The sequence below is a fragment of the Polyodon spathula genome, chromosome 1 (genome assembly GCF_017654505.1).
Source record: "Polyodon spathula isolate WHYD16114869_AA chromosome 1, ASM1765450v1, whole genome shotgun sequence".
In the NCBI taxonomy this organism is placed as follows: Eukaryota; Metazoa; Chordata; class Actinopteri; order Acipenseriformes; family Polyodontidae; genus Polyodon; species Polyodon spathula.
Genome location: NC_054534.1, coordinates 3328683 through 3348398, shown reverse-complemented (window position 1 = coordinate 3348398; position 19716 = coordinate 3328683). Strand labels below are relative to the sequence as shown.

Here is a 19716-nt window from a genome sequence, read left to right as displayed (position 1 = left end):
GCAATTGACATCTGACATAGCCAATGGGGTCTGCCAACGTTTTAGGATGGGTGACATTGTGTGTCCACCAAAAATACACCAAGGACTCTTCACAACAGCAGCAGTTGACAACATTGACTACAATCCTAGTTTTGCAACAGCAAAGGATTAATTTTATGGCACTGGCATTTCACTTATGCAGCATCCATCCCATCAGTTTTCAGGACTTGACCATGGTGTGTGGGTGTGGCAAAGTGCCCGCCCCTGTGTGTATTTTGTGTTGTATGTTGTGTGTTAATCTTGGTGGGTAGTTATTGGTACACAGGATATAAATGGGTCTGTGTAACACGAGTGTTTAAAATGTATATGTGTATTTAGGCATGAGGATTGCACAGCACTTCACGTGCAAGTAAAATGTAATAATATGCGAGCACGGGGAATTGCACTTTATTAATTCACGTGCAGTTGTATAGCGACTCCAATTGAATGATTGATTGCAATCGAGTCTCGGTACAGCTGCATAAAAGCAGCATGTTTTCACATACTCGAGGTTGTGTGTTTGGTGAGTGGAGAACGGGATTGGAGACGGAGGTAATAATAATAATAATAATAATAATAATAATAATAATAATAATAATAATAATAGTAATAATAGTTAAAAATATCAGCTCACCGTGTTTGTTTAGTGTTAATCCGTTTTGTTTGTCTCTTTAATTTGGCGAATGTGCCGTGTCCTGTGTTTTTGTTTGTCTTGCAACCTTTTATTTTCTGTCCATCTGTTCATTATTAAATTCACGCAGCTTCACCAAGCTACACCTCTCTTTGTTTATTTCCTGGTTCCTTTTTCTGGTCTGACGTCCCCCACTCCAGCCTTCTTTGTGACAGTTGGTCATCAATTAAACCACTTTCTCCACTAAGTCGGTTGCTTCTCTGCCGCCAAAGTACACAAATGTGTTGCCAACCGCCTTGAAGTTCAAGCAGTTCACTGTAACTGCTGTCCATGGTCCTGTGAGACCCCCCAACCTGCAGACTGTTGTATGGGCTGCTGAGGCAGTGTCCAATTGGCTCAATACAGTGATGGCAGCTCTCAAGAAGCAGCGGTTAGACAGGATGGATTGTGTATCCTGGGCTGCCTACCATGCCAACATCCAGAAAGCAGTGATCCCACCTGCAGCAATCTATGCACTGTTGCCCTTGTTCCAGGACAGTACACACTCAGGGGCCATGAGCAAACATTCTATGGCCATTGTCCAAGCTGCTGTTCAGCACAGCAACCCTGATCAAGTCCCTATTTTGCTGCTGACCAACCACTGTATGTTGTTGCCAAGCAAATCCAGTGGACTTGGTCAACCACCCTTGGAGAGGACCACTTTGTGATGATGTTCAGCAGGCTATACATTGAGATGGCCATCTTGAAGGTAAGTCCCATGATTAAACACACAGCATGAATCAAAGATGATTAAGCAATGATAGAAGATTTCTGTCTCTGTTATGTACAAACCACTAAGAACTACAGCAACATATAACTGCAGCAAAAACATTAATGGTGCTTTGATCAAACCTACTCATTCATTTTATATTTGCAGGTACTGGGAGACTGGTTAGATGATAGCAGATGGACATCGCAAGCTGGTACAGCAGATTCCTTCATCAGAGCCAGCCATGTGACAAGGACCCGGCATTCACACCAAGGCACAGCTACAAGTATCCACACACTACTGCACAGAACACATGCTGAATACACATCTGCAGCAACTGCAGCAGAGACAGAGTGTCCAGTACGATTACTGGTTGAGGACACTGTCACTGGAGATCATCTTGCTACTGGAAGTCAGATCTCTTCATGAAGGTGACTTTCAACTCTCCATGGAATCGCTAACGAAGATCATACCCTGGATGTTTGCATTGGATCACACGCACTACTCCAGATGGCTACCAGTACACATTCGGGATATGATGGTACTTTGAGAAGCATCCAGAGATCCCTGCAGAATTCCATGCAGGGAAGTTTGTTGTGCACAAAACAAGCAACAAGTTCTCCGCAATGGCAATTGACCATTGTCATGAACAGAATAATGCAACAGTGAAAGGATCAGGAGGAGCGGTTGGACTGATGGACAATCCCAGGGCAATGAGGCGTTGGATGGTGGCTGGTCCAGAAGTTGCAAGAATAGTCACAGAATTCGAGGACTATGCAGTGATCACGCAGTCATGACATTGAATGTCGCCATCATGAACAGCATCGCGGGGTGCAAGCTGCACTCTTAAAAGATGTCAGATCATTCTGGAGGAAAGTCAAGATCTCATGGTCCTTAACACCAGGGATATCAATGACATCTGTGGCAGAAACAGCCCTACCATCATAGCCACTGGCAGGCAAACTTCGGCTTGGTTCAAAGGCAGACCTCCTTTGCTGCCTTGAATCGGAGGAAACTCAATCAGCAAATTCCCCTGGCAAATTCTTGGATGGTGCTGCTGTGGTCTAGATGCTCAATCCTGGAACAGCAAGGATTTTTCAAGACTATGCAGACAAGGTGTTTACACCGTATGTATCTCCTCAGCTAGAGACAGCTGATCGAGTGGACATTGTCAGGGATGTGTACATCACACAGAGCTTGAAAAGCACAACCATGCAGAAGAGAGGCAAGGGTGTTCGACGGCGAGTGGTCCCCACTACAGTAATACCCAAAAATCGGAAAGACTTCCTATGTGTGGATGAGAACAAAACCGAACTGTTCACCTTCCTGTCCCAACAAGTGACAAGCCTCCCAACTGAGGAAGACAAAGCCAACTATGCAACCCATGAAAGGGATGTCTTGTGCTCCCTGGCTGACACCAATGTGACAAACCTGGCCTCCTGCTCCCACGAGGAAATGGACACCTGCCTCCTCCTACATGTCAGATGCTGTACAGAAAGGGTGCAGGAAAGCATATGTGCGCACTGTAGATACCGGTGTTGTGATGTGATGGATCCCAGGATTTGTGCCACTCTCCCTGTCTTCCATGCATTCACAGGGTGTGACACTGTCTCTGCATTTGGGGAGAGGCAAGAAGACTGCCTGAGACACATGGAAAGGTTTCCCAGAGGCTACTGAGGCATTTGAAGACATCCTACTCATGCAAAGTGACATCAGTGACTCAAAGATGTTAGTACTGGAGTGGTCTGTGGTATTGCTCTATGACCGAGTGACATCATGAAGGTCAATGAAGCCAGGAAGCAACTGTTCAAGCAGAAGTCAAGGAGCCTGGAGAACATACCACCAACACAGGCAGCAATGAAACAGCAGATCAAACGGGCCAGCTACCAAGCCAACTGCTGGAAACAGTCCCTAACTCCCGACCCTGAGCTTCCAAGCCCATCAGATTGGGGCTGGAGGAAGGACACCACAAGGTGGCAACCACTGTGGACCACTCTACCAGAAGCATCACAGTTGTGCTATTAACTCATTCACTGTGGGTGTAGGAAGGGATGCACTGGGCAATGCAAATGTGTCAAGGCCGCCCTCAAGTGCACTGCCCACTGCTCCTGTTCTGGAGAATGTTAGCACTAAGCTAGCACTCAGATCATTACTCAGAGCTACCAGTGCCTCACCTATCTGCATCTAATACGTATCTGTGTGGCAACTAATGTACATGTAGACACTAAATTCATAATAAAATGGTTTATTTGTGGCATTCATTACAACTTCCCAATCGGACAGCACATTTGAGTCCTGAGTGAGGTCATTGACCTCAAGGTCGGCAGAGGTCAAACCTCCAGCGATTTCATATATGAAAATAGTGTTCCAGTACACAGAAATGCACATACATCTATGTAATCTATCATGTTGTTATGACACATGGGGTTAAAATAGCAAATTATCATTGTCTGAGGTCATTGACCTCTAACGGTCGTCAAAGGTCAAATCCAAGATGTCTCCACATATGAAAACAAACCTTAGGGTATGTAGAAACACTGTGGAAAATTCTGCTTTTATCATAACATGCACAATACCTTCTATATTTGAGCTTATCAGCTGCACTAAAAGAGCATTCATATTCACACTGTCCAATGTACCCAAGCTTTTATATATCACAAAACACACTGGAACAAAATCTGTGGAAACGAGGCATAATATGAAAAAAGTAATGCATTTATTAAATCCATTGATAAGGGATTTCATCTTTAATATGTAATATAATGTAGTATATACTGTATATTTAGCAAGCCCACTGTTTAGTAGCACCTGTTTAACCTTATATACCCCAGTGTCACCCCACTGTTTTATCAGCTCCCATCCTAATGACCTGTACTCCTCCGTAGTGATTATAACCACCTGAACAATTAATATTCCTATTGTCTCTAAAGGATTCCCAGAAATTACGAGTGGGATGAAATTGAACTTTCGGCTGTGGTCAAACTGGAATTAACTGGCTGCTCTGTACACCCAGAACTCTGGAATCCTCTCTGCTTCAGAACACCTTCAAGAGTCTTTCTCATTGGCTGAGTCCTCCTGTCACTTGGCCGCACACTCAGCCACACCCCCTCAGCATTTAGCAGACTTTTAGATACAGCAAGAGATCGGTGTGTCTGTCTCTTATGAACCTGAATGAGTAAAAGCATGCTGTCTGAAATTACCTGTGACATTTCCAGGAGCCCTTTTAGCTTCCATTTTTAGGAACCAGCTTACTGGAACTTTATAAGCATTGTTTTCTGAAAATTTCAAGGACTACAATAACTGGGTAAATATAACATACATACATATACTGTATACATACATATACATTTATGTATTCAGGGTTTTTTTTTTTTTTTTTTTTTGTCAAATAAAAAAGGCTGAACACGGCAGGCAAGTCTCTCCAGAGTGGATTACCAGTACCTGAAGCATTGTCAGACAGCAGTGCAAGAGCTCCAAGCAGGATAGACGCTGGTAAGTGTGTTATCATTATAGACAGTGAATTATGTTTTGTAGTGGTCCTGGAGTAGAAGTGCACAGAAGACGTGCTAGATACATGTTGTAGTATTACTTCAACGAGGAGGAATGTAAAACCTGCTAGAATGACCCTGTGGTTTCTTTAGAGCTGCATTCTTCAGGGCATCACTCTGACTGCTTGAAATGTTTCATCTTCTGAACCACTGTGTAGTGACCCGGCATACATGCATATGGGGAATGTGAACTATAAATAGTTATTGGGGGAATTGGAAGTTCATTCCAGAATGCAATGCCATATTTAAACATTATGCATATTGAACATTTGGTAACAAAGATAGAACAAATAGAACAAAGATTCTTTAGCAGCACACCTAAGCGATGCATGCAGTAATTACAAGGGGTACTCAGGAAATGTACTCTGATATACACACGGTTGACAATTAAAAAAGGTCTAAACAAACACCATCAAGTAGCTTAAATAATGGTAAGTTTAAAGCTGATCACGTTTGTATTTCTATGTACTGTTTGCTCTCCCATGAATAGCAGTTGTGATCTGAGATGGACTGGGATTGCCTCCTATGCATCTCATTTATTGACTGTACAAGTAAATAAATACTGTGCACAGCACCTTTATACATCCTACCTTTCGTGTGGCTCACATGTGGATTTGCTTTTATATTGCAACCCTGTTGGCCATGTTGATTTCCATTATGTAGATTGGAGAGACCCATGAAGCCATCAATTAAGAAGCAAAACCGTGAAATAACCTCTTCAAAAATTCTTAATACAATCTTAGATGAATCTGTAAAAGCCCAGAATCTCAGAGTATGCACACATCAGTTAAGTAGCCCTTCCTGTGTTGTTAGTTGAAAGATTTCACTCTCCTGCTTGTTTTCAAACTCACATTTTCGTCTATATTTTTATTCGACTTGACTTTATTTTCTCAGCAGTGTTTGCTGCTTTTCATTATTTCTCTCTCTCTCTCTCTCCAGGTAGTGAGCACAACACAAAGGGTAGAATCATTACCAAGAGGCATAGTACAAGGAATACAGCGATCTAGGATTCTCAGAATTAAAGGAAAGCAGGAATATTAACAGACCTCAAAGGAACCAGTTCTACTGTTTAATTAATCGATGTAACAAGCAGTTGCTAAGGACTGGGGTGCATGCAATTCATTGATGCCAAAGACACTGCGAGACACAAAGTGTGCTTGTGTGTGTGTGTGACCACCTGCGTACTGCTGTGTCTGTTTGCCCAGCTCATGACCTACCAGGGGTGTCAGAACCTGTTAATATGTGAAACGTTCAGCAGATATTGATATACATTAGTGTTGGAACTTGTTATCCAATGCAAGGGAATGGCAATGAACTCTAGCCAGGAATGCAGAGCAGTCCGGCTCTTTTCATAGTGTTTAAGAAGCTTGCTTGCCTTGTGCAGGGTCGCTGGTTCACGCCCAGCCTATACCCCATTACACTGACTGCAATGACTTCGATCTCGTTGATTGGCTGCAGCCGGTCGCTGGGGTTTGAGGAGGGAAGAGTGTAATGGACAGTATTGTGTAAAGACTCACATAATGGATTATGACCCGTCAGTGAGATGAGACCAGGTTACAAGCTTCATAACCAAGTATCAAGGCAAGTCCGACTCTTTTTGGTAGCTGTTACACCTAGTATAGCAAATCACAGCTCATAGATACAGTAGGATGTTTTCCGAGTTTTAGAGAATCACATTGTATAACATCTGTTTTGTACCCCCACTGTTTAGAATCATGCATATTTTCCAATCCATACAGACACAAGCTTTCATAGAAACGAACACCCAGGTCTTACATGAATATGTACAAAAGTAGAAAACACAAATTTGGTCAATAAGATTCTTTAAAAACTTTTTGCATCTTCTCAAAATGACTTCATTACAGTTCTGTGTTTTGATTCTGTGTTCCATTATAATACCTGCTCTTGTTTTATCATGCTGCATTTCTGCCTTTGTCTCAGCCTTTCCTTCGTTTTCTCTCCTTGGCCTGTCATCTTTATTGATGAGAAATGGAATGGTATGGTAACTTCTGAAAAGACTTTTTGTCCCTGAAGTTTTACTCCCACCTGCATTGTATCCGCTAGACAGATGGTCAGATTCAGCCCTGAGATTTTCACAAATCTTTTATTTTGTTTCATTTGTATTAACTCAGGTGTGACGCAGTTACTTTTGTAACTGTAATAAAAAGAAGCTGTAGAACTGTGGAAGCAAGGTTAAAGCTGACAAGAAAGCTATTGAGGCGTGGGCTTTGAAGCTACTCAATATTATACATTCTGTATGTGCTGTGTTCACATGATTAGATTTTTATGTGACTCAGATCTATAAGATTCACATTGAAAATCTCAATACATGAAATAATGACAGCACTTTTTAGTTTTGGATAACAGGCCGTTGTCACGGACGGCTGATGTGGGTGTGGTCAGACAGGAAGTAAACACTCAGGATGCAGTGACTGCAGGGTCTAATATGAGCTGCTGGGCTCACGTTTATTTAAACAAAAGAAAGCACACAATCATTGGGTTTCCATGCAGGTCAATTTACACGTGAGGTGCGCGTTTGGGACAATTACTCGGGTAAATCAGGTTTGTGCCCGAAAAAAACGGCCAAAGGGGGGGGATAGGGTAAATCTATTTACTCTTGTAAATGACGAAACACACAGGAAAATCCACACCCAGTTTTGCATGGAAACCTTCTGTGGCAGGAAATGGCATTGCGGTGACATCAGACCAGAAGAAGGAAGCACACACAGGTCAGGTAACTGCAGTTTACAGGCGGGGCGTGCACCGTTTATTAAATAACACAAAATTAAATAAAATATTTAAACAAAAATAAACACTGCTCACAGAGCACAAAAATAGAAGGTTTAAACAAAAATAAATCACAAACACAAAATACAAATATAGGTCAGGCTGGGCTATCGTCTTCACTGTTCCTATATCTGCTGTTTTTAACTGAATCTCTCCTCTCACTCTCCCGTTCTCCACTTCCGAACCCCCACCCGGAGTGCAGAGAGCTGCAGGTATGTATACAGGTAACCATCTCCCGATTAGCAACAAATTAATCACTTAATTAATTTGAGAGCTGGCCACCTTCTGCACGGGCTTCCCATCCACGCTGCAAAACAATAACAAAATTAAAACACAGCTACACTGTCATACAATAAATAATAAACAAACAAAACACACGGCTGTTCGCCATCATCTATAAACTAAATAAAACACAATACAATAAACAAATACAAAATCACACAGGGGCAGAGGGGGGGACCCCATTCTAAAAATAAACAAACAATACGATTAAACAGCAGGGCTTTCCTACCAGCCTGCTACATATCCCCCTCCTTGTGCGAAGCACACATGGCCCCAACGGCCACCTCCCCCCTCAGTCTCAAAGTCCCGGAAGAGGGATCTGGAGTAATCCATGGGGGTGGCCAAGGTGGGAGGTCCTCCTCCCCCCATGTCTTCCTGGCTGGTAGCTCCCTCTGCCGGGGCTCCTGCCGAACTGTAGCAGGGGGAACTGGTCTCCTGACCTCCCCCCTTCTTCATGGCCAGCAGCTCCCCTTTGTGGGGCTCCAGCCACTGTATATCCTGCCGTGAAAGTGCGGCTGGGGGAGCTGGTCTCCTGACCTCTTTGTAGCCGACCGCCCCCTTTTCTGAGGCACCGGCCCCGGTGATTCCTGCCGTCCTGCAGGACTAGTACCAGCTCCAGGAGCGAGGGGCAGCCTCAGGCGATGCAGAGCGACAGGCATCCCCAGGCGATGCAGACGTAGCATCTTTGGGCAATGCGAGGCAGGCATCCTTGGCCGGTGCGAGGCAGGCATCCTTGGGCGGTGCGAGGCAGGCATCTTTGGGCAATGCGAGGCAGGCATCCTTGGGCGGTGTGAGGCAGTTATCCTTGGGCAGTGCGAGGCAGGCATCCTTGGGCGGTGTGAGGCAGGCATCCTTGGGCGGTGTGAGGCAAGCATCCTTGGGCAGTGCGAGGCAGTTATCCTTGGGCGGTGCGAGGCAGGCATCCTTGGGCAGTGCAAGGCAGGCATCCTTGGGCGGTGCAAGGCAGGTATCCTTGGGCGGTGCAAGGCAGGGCAGCAGTAGACCCTCGTGAGGCGATGGCGGGAGGAGAGCCAGGCCTAGCTGTGGTGTGGGATTTGGCCCTCTTCGCAGCCACTGTGGCCGGGTGTTTTTCCCCCGTGCTCCCCTCAGCAACCTATGCAGGGGCTGCGGAGGTCCGGCAGTATCCTGCCCTGCTCCCTCCAATGGTGAAGGTAGAAGCAGCTCCTGCTTCTCTCCCTCTAGCAGGGTTGGAGACAGAGGCAGCTACTGCCACTCTTCTCCTGGTGGTGGTGGTGGAGCCAGAGGCAGCTGCTGCTGCTCTGCTCCTGGTGGTGGTGGTGGAGACAGAGACAGCTGCTGCTGCTCTGCTCCTGGTGGTGGTGGTGGAGACAGAGACAGCTGCTGCTGCTCTGCTCCTGGTGGTGGTGGTGGAGACAGAGGCAGCTCCTACTGCTCTGCTCCTGGCGAAGACGGCAGGGGCTCCTCACCTTCTGGCAGCGAAGGTAGCCGGGGCTCCTCCCCTTCTGGCGGCAGTGGGGAAATCAGCAGGCATGCTCCCTCTGCTGGTGGAGGTGGGAGCGGCATGTAGTCCTCCCACTAAAACACAGCTATGCCGTCATACAATAAATAATAAACAAACAAAACACACGGCCGTCATCTATAAACAAAATAAAACACAATACAATAAACAAATACAAAATAACACAGGGGCAGAGGGTGGGATCCCGTTCTAAAAATAAACAAACAATACGATTAAACAGCAGGGCTTTCCTACAGCCCTGCTACACCCGCATTTCATGTGTAAATGTTAATGAGCGTGTTTATTCTTAACTATAAATATTGCAAGGGAGCAGGTCAGTTGTTACTGCGGATTCCAAGACGGCAGAAAGTAGAGGCTGTTGGGCGATTTTATGGTTAGCAGTGGTGTAGTTCACCTTAATGATAATGCGGGCGGCTTTTTTTTATTACTGTTTTTTGCCGCCAAAGCCAGGGTAGTACAAGCAGCATCACCTGATCCCCTGCCGTCTCCACCGGTTTTAAGCATTTTGATCTGTAATACTTGTTGGTCAGTTTCAGATAAATTAGTTGCAACAGTATTCATTACTAATGACATGACACTTCACTAATGACTTTTGAAAAACAATTTGGGCAAGAGCAGTAAAACACATTATTAACCCACCAGGCACGAGGTATTTTGTTTTATTACAGCAGCGTAGATTCATTCGTGTACCGGTTCTCTGTGCATGGAAACCACATTTTCACAAAATTTACTAGTAATCTTCAAAAACAGCACGTGTACTTTACGCCTAGCTAATTTACATATCAATGCCCACCTTTCCCATTAATTTGCATGAAGTCAGGTGAAAAGTCCGGTTTCCTAGAGTAAAATAAACTGAGCAAACGGAAATCCCAAAATGCATTTTATACGTGATATTTTTCTCGTGTAAATGTCTCGAATTTAAAAAAAAAAACTTGCATGGAAACCCCATGAATTTAAAACAAAACACAAAAGAAACGGCACAATGGCCAGAATAAACATAACACAATGCCAGCCAGCGTGAATAGCAACTGTTATTTTACTTTTACCAAACTCTCTCTCTTTTACAGTGCACCCGTTCCCCTTAAATACACCGTGAACTATAATTACACAATAACTCCAAAGCTCCCAACCGCGCGTGAATTATTTACAAGTCACATTGCACTTCATCGGTCATGGCACCATGAGAGTCCCCACCTCTTCAGTACTCTGTCTCCTGCCATTACCCAAACAGAAGTACTTGGAAAGACTTGGCTGTGCTGAAATGGCCAAGCAAAACTGTAATAGGGTTCCTGAGAGTAAGGCATGGAAACTGAGAAGGTCTTACAATCTAGTATAATAACACAGGCCTTCCCAAAAACAGGTCCAATTTTGTAACATGTGACTTTATACCATGGCTGCAGGTTGGGTTTTTTGCATTCAAGGCATACTGTACCAATAAAAAAAGGGCATTTGTTGAATTTATTTTTTTTGCTTGTTAATTAATGGGTGCATTGCTTTTTATCTGTCCAATAACTGGTTAGTTGATTGTTTATTTTTTTTTGCCAATCTCAGGTCTTGGACATCACGCCCATGGAATACAATGACGTGAACCAATAGCCAGAATGGATGATGCGATGGAAGTGCGCACTGATGGCAACTCCCTGCTGAAAGCGGTCTACCTCTGCAGGCTGCGCCTCACCCGGCTGCTCTTGGAAGGGGGCGCCTATATAAACGAGAGCAACGAGCGGGGAGAGACCCCTTTAATGATTGCCTGCAAAACCAAGCATGCAGACCAGCAGAGCGTCAGCAAGGCTAAAATGGTGAAGTACCTCCTGGAGAACAACGCCGACCCCAACATCCAAGACAAGACGGGGAAGACGGCACTCATGCATGCCTGCCTGGAGAGGGCAGGGGTGGAGGTGGTGTCCCTGCTCTTGAAGAGCGGAGCCGATCCCAGCCTGGACGACCACTCAAGCAGCTCAGCCCTGGTGTACGCTGTCAACTCGGAAGACAAAGACACCCTGAAAGTCCTCCTAGATGCCTGCAAGGCTAGGGGCAAAGAGGTCATTATCATCACAACGGACAAGTCACTATCAAAGAGGCAAATGACCAAGCAGTACCTGAACGTGCCTCCCCCTCCAGACCTTGATGACAGGCATTCCCCAATCCCTTGCATGTCTCCATCAGAGATCGAGCTGAAAACCACCTCTCCGTTATCCACCTGCACTGACCAGGAACCACACTTGTTCAGCTTCAAAGACCAAGGACCTCTCTCAAACGACAAAGGTTTGTCACAGCCTGGTTCCCCCACCAGAAAGCCCAGCCCAGCCCGGGGGGTCGCCAAGCTGCTCCACCTGCAGCGTCTCCACTCTGAACCCTGGCTGAAGATCCCCCCTTCCCTCCTCCACCAGAACAAAGCCACGTCCTTAAATGAGGACCTGCAGGACATAACCCCAGAGGAAGAGGTCAACAGGCTACCCTTCCTCAAGCAGCATGTCACCCGGCACCAGAGCATCGACGTGAAGGACACCAGTGGCTTGCTGAAGACCTTAGAGCAGGCTTCCAGTGGGGCGCTGCCCAGGAAGATGTCCTACGATGAGAATTACTCCCACTCCCCGCACGCCGATGCCTGCCGGAACAGCAGCGCCGTCCCTGTAGACCAGGATCCCGATTCCATTCAGATCCTCGCTGTGTCGAGCCTGAGAAACATTGTCCAGAGACGCACCATCGGAGTGGACCACTACAGCTCGGATTCCCAGCTCCCTGTGTACACCACGCCTGTGGCCAGCGAAGACAGCAAGGGGCTTCTGGAGAAGAAGAAGCTCATCTCCATGAGGTCTTCCACCATGTCCAGCTCGAGAGAGTCTCTGGAGAACATGTGCGCTGCTTCAGTGAGCAGGAGGCACCCTGGGGTGCTGGAGCGCAGGGGGTCGGGGGCCTTGCTTTTAGATCACATTTCTCACACAAGGCCAGGCTACCTCCCTCCCCTCAACCCCCACCCACCAATCCCAGATATCGGGGCCAACAATAACAAGCCTGCTGGGGTCATCTCCAGTGGCCCCAAACCCCTCATTCCCACGGCGCCTGCCTTCCCAAAGGATCTCAAAGCTAAGAAAATGCTGCTACGGAGACACTCCATGCAGACTGAACAGATTAAACAGCTAGTTAATTTTGAGAAGATTTTTGGTCATTAATTTGTGAAAATTGAGCCATTGTCTTTGATTGTGAAATCTCAAGTTAACATGCATTCCATAGCAATATGTGTGCTCTTAATGCTGCTGTAGTGCATCTCTTCCTGCTTGCTATAAAGTATGACATCCCATTTTGTTACAAACATTGCGCGGGACCCAAAGAGAAGGTGACCATATGGCTCTGTGTTCAGTGGGTCAGTTTGGGATAGTTCAGGCTTTTCAGCTCACAACCCAATGCATTCTGGTAAGTGTAGTCCCGCTTCTCTTAAAGGAAAAAATGGTACCTGAGACAGGTAAAACATACCCAAATGCATTGGGTTGTGAGTTGAAAAGCCTGAACTATCCCAAACTGTCCTACTGAACATGGAGCCATATGGTCACCTTACCCAAAGACACCATGGTAAGAAAATGCAAGTTTTATCAGTCCAATAGCAGAATGTCATAATGAAGATATTCATATGGTTTATGATCAATTGTTAGTTGTGTATGCCAGTGGTGATAAATGCAGACCAATATCTATTTTTAGGGTACTCTATAATAAACTCAGGGGTTTGGCTATGCTGAGATTAGCCCTAAAAAGAAGAGGTTGACGCAGCAATCCATGGAGGTTCCACAGTGCTGTAAAATGCTCTAAGAAATCCAACTGCAGCTTATTTCAGCAGCTGATAGAATGAATCAAGGCAGCTATATCACCCTAAGAGTTTATTTTGTTGGGTAGGGTTTGTGGCCACTCCATATCTGAAGAAGGTCAGAAAGGCATTAATTATAAGAATGTGATAACACTGATGATGGCGCCAGTTATTAAAAGAATGTGATAACACTGATGATGGCACCAGTTATTATAAGAATGTGATAATACTGATGATGGCACCAGTTATTATAAGAATGTGATAACACTGAGAGCTGAATGCAACAATTATTATAAGAATGTGATAACACTGATGATGGCACAGAGCTGAATGTTTAAGACTCATCATCATTCTTAAGACTCATAATCTATGGATGATCAATCAATCAAATTATATTTTACATGCCAAGACTTTTCCCAATACTTAAATTGTATTATTTAGGTATTTGAAATATTAGCTTTGGACCAAAAATGTCTTGCATGTGTGCAGAGATATGAAAAGGGAATGCTGCATATTCTAAATAATTAAAACTTAATTTTCAAAGATAATTATTTATTATGTATTATAAAATATACAGATCTATAATTTAATAAATGATGGAACTATATTTAAAACATATTTTTTGCCTCTATAAATCGTGATTATGCATATCCAATGACCTGGAGAACTGACTATAAAAACATTCACTCCTGTAAAAGTTTACCTCAGTAACAAAATGTAATAAAACATTGTAAAATACACAGTGTAACTACAGGGAAAGCACGGTAAAACTACACATGGCTGCATTGCTTTTACAAGAGCAGTACCATACAGTTTTAATTTAGAAGGTGATCATTTGAACCTGTGATAGCTAGTCTCCCACCTCCTCATATATTTGAATATTTTGTTCATCTAAAAACCAACTGGTCATTTCCATAACAGCAAGAAAATGTACTGGAAAAAAAGTTGCTATTTTTTGTTTTGCATGTGACAAAAACACACCCAGTAAAACTGATTGGGGTTAGTGTTGGTTTTGAGACAACACATGTTGAGACAATAAAAGTTACTGTTAGTCCTCACTATTCATTTGAGTCTTGCTTGACTTTGTTTTCATTGGGTCTTTATGAGATAAAAAAAAAATGTATCTCCTTGTTTTTCCATTGTTTGACACTGAAAATAAAATCATCCCTTAATTTAAATAAAGGATAATGTAAAATGTGCTAAGGAAGTCAGGAGTTGTGACCACTTAACCCCCTTAAACACTGCCTGAACCCACAGTGGAGTGAGATAAAGGAGTAAACACACCTTGCAACATGTACGACAAGGGGAACCGAAATAAGATTAAGGAAAAAATTACCAGTAGCATTCTTGAGATCGACCAATAAAATGAAGGTGACTAAGAGGAAGATGAAGGGATCTGACTCCACAATGGGTATGGTGGTAAACTTGTTAGTTCCCACCATACCCCAGGCTAGCGTTTCTAATCAAATACATGCAGTCCACGCACAGGCTGCAGCACTCTGACAGCTCTATATACACAAGATATCGCTGCGTTTGTCAAGCCTGGCTGTGTACACGGACCATGAGAACCTGAGCACAGCACCCTGCTGCAGCACCACCCAAAGCTAATGTCAGGCTGATAACATTCAAAGTGAAATAAGACAGCAATTCCCTTGTTTCCAATTGAAATACAGAACCCTACATACATTAGAGCTTGTCTCACGTGTTGTTTTGCACAGCACGTCAAAAAGAAAGCTATGTATAGCAACAATAAACCCTGCTGGAGGCACAGAAGACCTCAATTACCTGTCTATCGCTTAAGTGTTGTTGTGAGTTTGAACTTGTTCTGCAAAATATTATTCCGTCATGCAATGCTGATTTTACTTGATTTTCAGAAAACGAAAAAAATAAAAGTTTAAATGAAAAGGTGTACAATATCACCCACTTTACACACACTGGGATATACTTTAAAAAGTGTTTTCTGGGATCTGTAATTTACTGAAGAGAAAAAGAGAAACAACTTGAGAGTGCTTCAGTTCCATGAAGTGTTTAATAATGTAACTGTACACTGACACAGCTAAACGACTGAGCCTCTGAACCAATGCTTCTACTATACAGGGGCCTCAAAGTATGTGGACAGCTTGATGGCTCAGAAATAAAATAACATTTACCAGAATGCTGTTCACCATGTTACTGCACAGCAGCTACTGAGAGAGCATGAATCACTGCTAATTATGCTAGGCAGGTCTACAGAAGCCATGCACTAAGTATTTGATTAGTAAGCTCCTCTCTGGGGATTGCGTCTGGTTCAAATGCTTGTTACTCTGTGATTACAAGCCTGGTTAACACAGTGGGATGGGCGAGTCACTGTTGTAACAACAGAAAGCATCACCTGCATGCTTTGTGAAGCGTTTCGAGAGGCTGTAGGCTGTTTTGTTTTTTTCTGAAAATGACAAGTGGTGTCAGAACATGAGATAGCAGCCAGCTTTAAATATTTCACAATTACTATACCCCCACAAACTACAATATTTAATAACATGCTGTTGATTCTGTTAGCGATAGTTTCCAATACAATTCTTTTTATGCAGATCATGCCTGTAATCCATGCACAGCCGGGTGTAAACATTTAAAAACTTGAGACAATCTGAGTGCCAATGAATAAATACTTAAATGTATACATACTGGTACACAATACATTTATAAATACAAAATAAGCATTAAAAATAACTGATCAGTTATAACCAATTCACCATAAACAGGCTGAAAAAACTGAAAGCGTTGCATCCTCTGCATGTATCATTCAGTGACTGCTGTAGAGAGGGAGTTTTGTTTCAAGACACCCTAAAAAAGGGATGACGTTATAAAAAATGGCATAAAAAAAAGGATACAAAAGGTGTAAGTCAAACAATGCACAATAGCATTGTCTGTGTTCTGTAACAGGCCCTACTACTACTAATGATGTACCTGACCATTGGAATCTCCACAGTATTCTCTCAAACCATCCCCATACTTCCCAGACCCTGCATACTCACCTACAGGACCTGGCCAAGCTGCAATAATAGCCTTCGATTAGAACATATATCCCTGCTTCTTTAATTGATTTTGTACTTATTACTTATCTTACAACATCTCTGTTTTGTTTCTGTGTAGATTAATTACCACGATCTATTCCTGAAAAAAGATTTCAGGCAGAAACAGTATAAAAGTTTTTTTTTTTTTATTATTATTTTTAGTTTATCCCTGGCATTGTGTTTTCTGCACAAGAAACAAAGTGGCAAAAGACACATTTTCATAAAGTAATGTCATTATTGTGGTTTACTTCTGCCTTTTTTTTTGTGCGCGCAAGTGAAAACTCACATTTAATTTAAAGAAACTCTCATTCAAAATGTTTTAGAAAAGGGGGCACTGCACAAAGACAAAACACCTCACCATTTTGGTTTTGGTTTATTACAGTCCTCATAACAGAAAATACTAGAAATCACTACAAAACAAAACTTTGATGACTATGATTAACATGTACCTTGCAAGCTGGGCTGTGTTTGAAAAGCGTGAAGCACGCCTCCATCTGTATCCTGATTCTGACTCACTCACCAGATCAGAAGCTGCACTCTGATCCTGTTTTTTTTTTTTTTATGTTCTTGTTAATCCCTACTGTCCCACTTCTTGCCATTTTAGAAAATTTCAATGTAAGGCAAAACATGTTATGACAATTATTTCTAATATTTATAAACTATGTAATTTATGGTGAACACTGACGTGGACTTTTGCCTTCAAATTCCTGTGCAGAAATTTTCGTTTAGAATATTTCAGATAAATAATTATTACTAATTACTACTTCATGATAATGATAATTACACCATATGCGGTTTTCACATTGAACTGCTAGTCTCTTGTTGATCAACGAATGAGCACTGACACAAAGCGAAATGGGCGGAGATTTGTGACTCAAAAAATCTGATCAGAATGAAAGCTCGGCCGTGCAGCGATTATACGGACTTAATGGTGGCCAATAGCAGCTAACAGAAACAGAAGCAGTATGAGGAAGCAGAATGCAAGCAGCATGAACCATGTTGAATGAAAGTGCATTTGAGAAGCATTGTGCTAATGGACTGTGAGTGGATGGAATGCATTTGCACTGGATGAAAAGCAGATTAAATAAGTCCTGGTACTCAGTACCGGCATCAAAATAAGTCCATTGTTCACGTTACTATTGAAGAATAACCTATAGCCTTCTTGAAAGCTGCGTCCTGAGCCTCAGTGATGTCATACAAGATCCTGGACTTGTCAAAGTTTTTCCTGAAGTACAGCAAGTCCTCCACAGGATACACATCATCCTTTCCTTAGACTGGACCTAAAGCAATACACAGAAGACACGGCAGTAACATACAGCCAACCAGTGTCTTAATCACAGTACAGATTAGAATTACAGTGCTGAAGCCTCTACACACTGGATGCAATGCGACAAGTGAACATGTCGCACAACACACCGCACCACAACAACGAAAAACGCCTGATACAAGCCGTTCACACTGCCTGCGATCCGCACCTTCAGTAAACAACTGAGGAAGAAAAGATTATTCTTGCAGTATCAAAATACACCGGAGCTGTACAATAAAGGAGACAACAATTATACAGACAGGGCAATGAGGGAGACCATCTGGCAGTCCATATATATACAGTGCCTTGCAAAAGTATTCATACCCTTGACCAATTCTCTCATATTACTGAATTACAAATGGTACATTGAAATTTCATTCTGTTCGATATTTTATTTTAAAACACTTAAACTCAAAATCAATTATTGTAAGGTGACATTGGTTTTACGTTGGGAAATATTTTTAAGAAAAATAAAAAAATGAAATATCTTGCTTACATAAGTATTCAACCCCCACACATTAATATTTGGTAGAGCCATCTTTCGCTGCAATAACAGCTTTAAGTCTTTTGGGGTAAGTATGTACCAGCTTTGCACACAGTGTCGGAGTGATTGTGGCCCATTCTTCTTGGCAGATTTGCTCCAGGTTGTTCAGGTTGGTTGTACGATGCTTGTGGACCTCAATTTTCAAATAGTGCCACAGATTCTAAATGGGATTGAGATCAGGACTTTGCCTGGGCCACTGTAGGACATTCACCTTTTTGTTCTTGAGCCACTCCAATGTTGCTTTGGCCTTGTGCTTGGGATCATTGTCCTGCTGAAAGGTGAATTTCCTCCCAAGCTTCAGTTTTTTAGCGGACTGAAGCAGATTCGCTTGCAGTATTTTCCTGTATTTTGCTCCATCCATTCTTCCTTCAATTGTAACAAGATGCCCAGTCCCTGCTGATGAGAAGCATCCCCACAGCATGATGCTGCCACCACCATACTTCACTGTAGGGATGGTGTGTATTGAGGCATGGGCAGTGTTAGGTTTGCGCCACACATAGCGCTTTGAGTTTTGGCCAAAAAGCTCTATCTTGCTCTCATCTGACTACAAAACCTCTTCCCACATCGCAGCTGGGTCACTCTCATGCTTTCTGGCAAACTCCAGACATGCGTTCAGATGGTACTTTTTGAGTAACAGCTTCTTTCTTGCCACCCTCCCATACAGGCCAGTGTTATGCAGAGCTCTTGATATGGTTGACTGGTGCACCATTACTCCACTCCCAGCCACTGAACTCTGTAGCTCCTTCAAAGTGATTGTTGGCCTCTCTGTGGCTTCTCTCACAAGTCTCCTTCTTGTTTGAGCGCTGAGTTTTGAGGGACAGCCTTTTCTTGGCAGTGCCTGGGTGGTCACTGGGATATTCAAACACTTGGATATTATTTTGTACCCTTTCCCTAATCTATGCATTTGTATTACTTTATCTCTAACTTCTGTAGAATGCTCTTTGGTCTTCATTATCCTTCAGATTCACAGCCTTACCAATGATCCTTCAACAGTGGGGTTTTTATCCAGAAAATGTGACAGCAACATTAATGGTTCACAGGTGGAGGCCAATGGTAAGGTAATTGTGTCCACGTTAGGGCAATTTCTTTCATCGGTGCAAACTGGGAGCTTCCACAGCACAGGGGTTGAATACTTATGCAAGCAAGACATTTCAGTTTTTTATTTTTCTTAAAAATATTTCCCAACATAAAACCAATGCCACCTTACAATAATTAATTTTGAGTTTAAGTGTTTTAAAATAAAATATCGAACAGAATGAAATTTCAATGTACCATTTGTAATTCAGTAAAATGACAGAATTGGTCAGGGGTCTGAATACTTTTGCAAGGCACTGTATATATGTGTATGATTTGTTTACATTTACTGAAATCGGTATTCTCAAAAGCTATTATGGACTCTGTTTTTTTATTTGCTGTGCAACCGGATTATCATGCATGTGATTTTTTTTTCCAGTTGATGATACAATCAGAGGAGAGTTCCTATCACTCCCCTCACCGCTGGT

At 43.1% G+C, this 19716-nt stretch overlaps 1 protein-coding gene and 1 long non-coding RNA gene across 2 annotated transcripts; both read left to right on the top strand.

The window, feature by feature from the left end:
- The first annotated feature begins 4566 nt into the window (after positions 1 to 4566).
- On the top strand, positions 4567 to 6908 carry LOC121329729. Its single transcript, XR_005951803.1, has 3 exons — positions 4567 to 4701; positions 4795 to 4889; positions 5885 to 6908. It is a non-coding gene; the product is annotated as an uncharacterized LOC121329729 (long non-coding RNA).
- A 4166-nt stretch (positions 6909 to 11074) lies between these two features.
- Positions 11075 to 12903, top strand: LOC121329643 (ankyrin repeat domain-containing protein 34B-like). The gene has a single exon (XM_041275376.1). It carries the CDS (start codon positions 11117 to 11119, stop codon positions 12686 to 12688), a length of 1572 nt encoding a protein of 523 aa, XP_041131310.1. The 5' UTR covers positions 11075 to 11116; the 3' UTR covers positions 12689 to 12903.
- Positions 12904 to 19716: the final 6813 nt, after the last annotated feature.

What these genes read in the sequence shown, in the direction of transcription:
- LOC121329643 (XM_041275376.1), top strand. Translation starts at nt 11,117, where the DNA reads ATGGATGATGCGATGGAAGTGCGCACTGATGGCAACTCCCTGCTGAAA.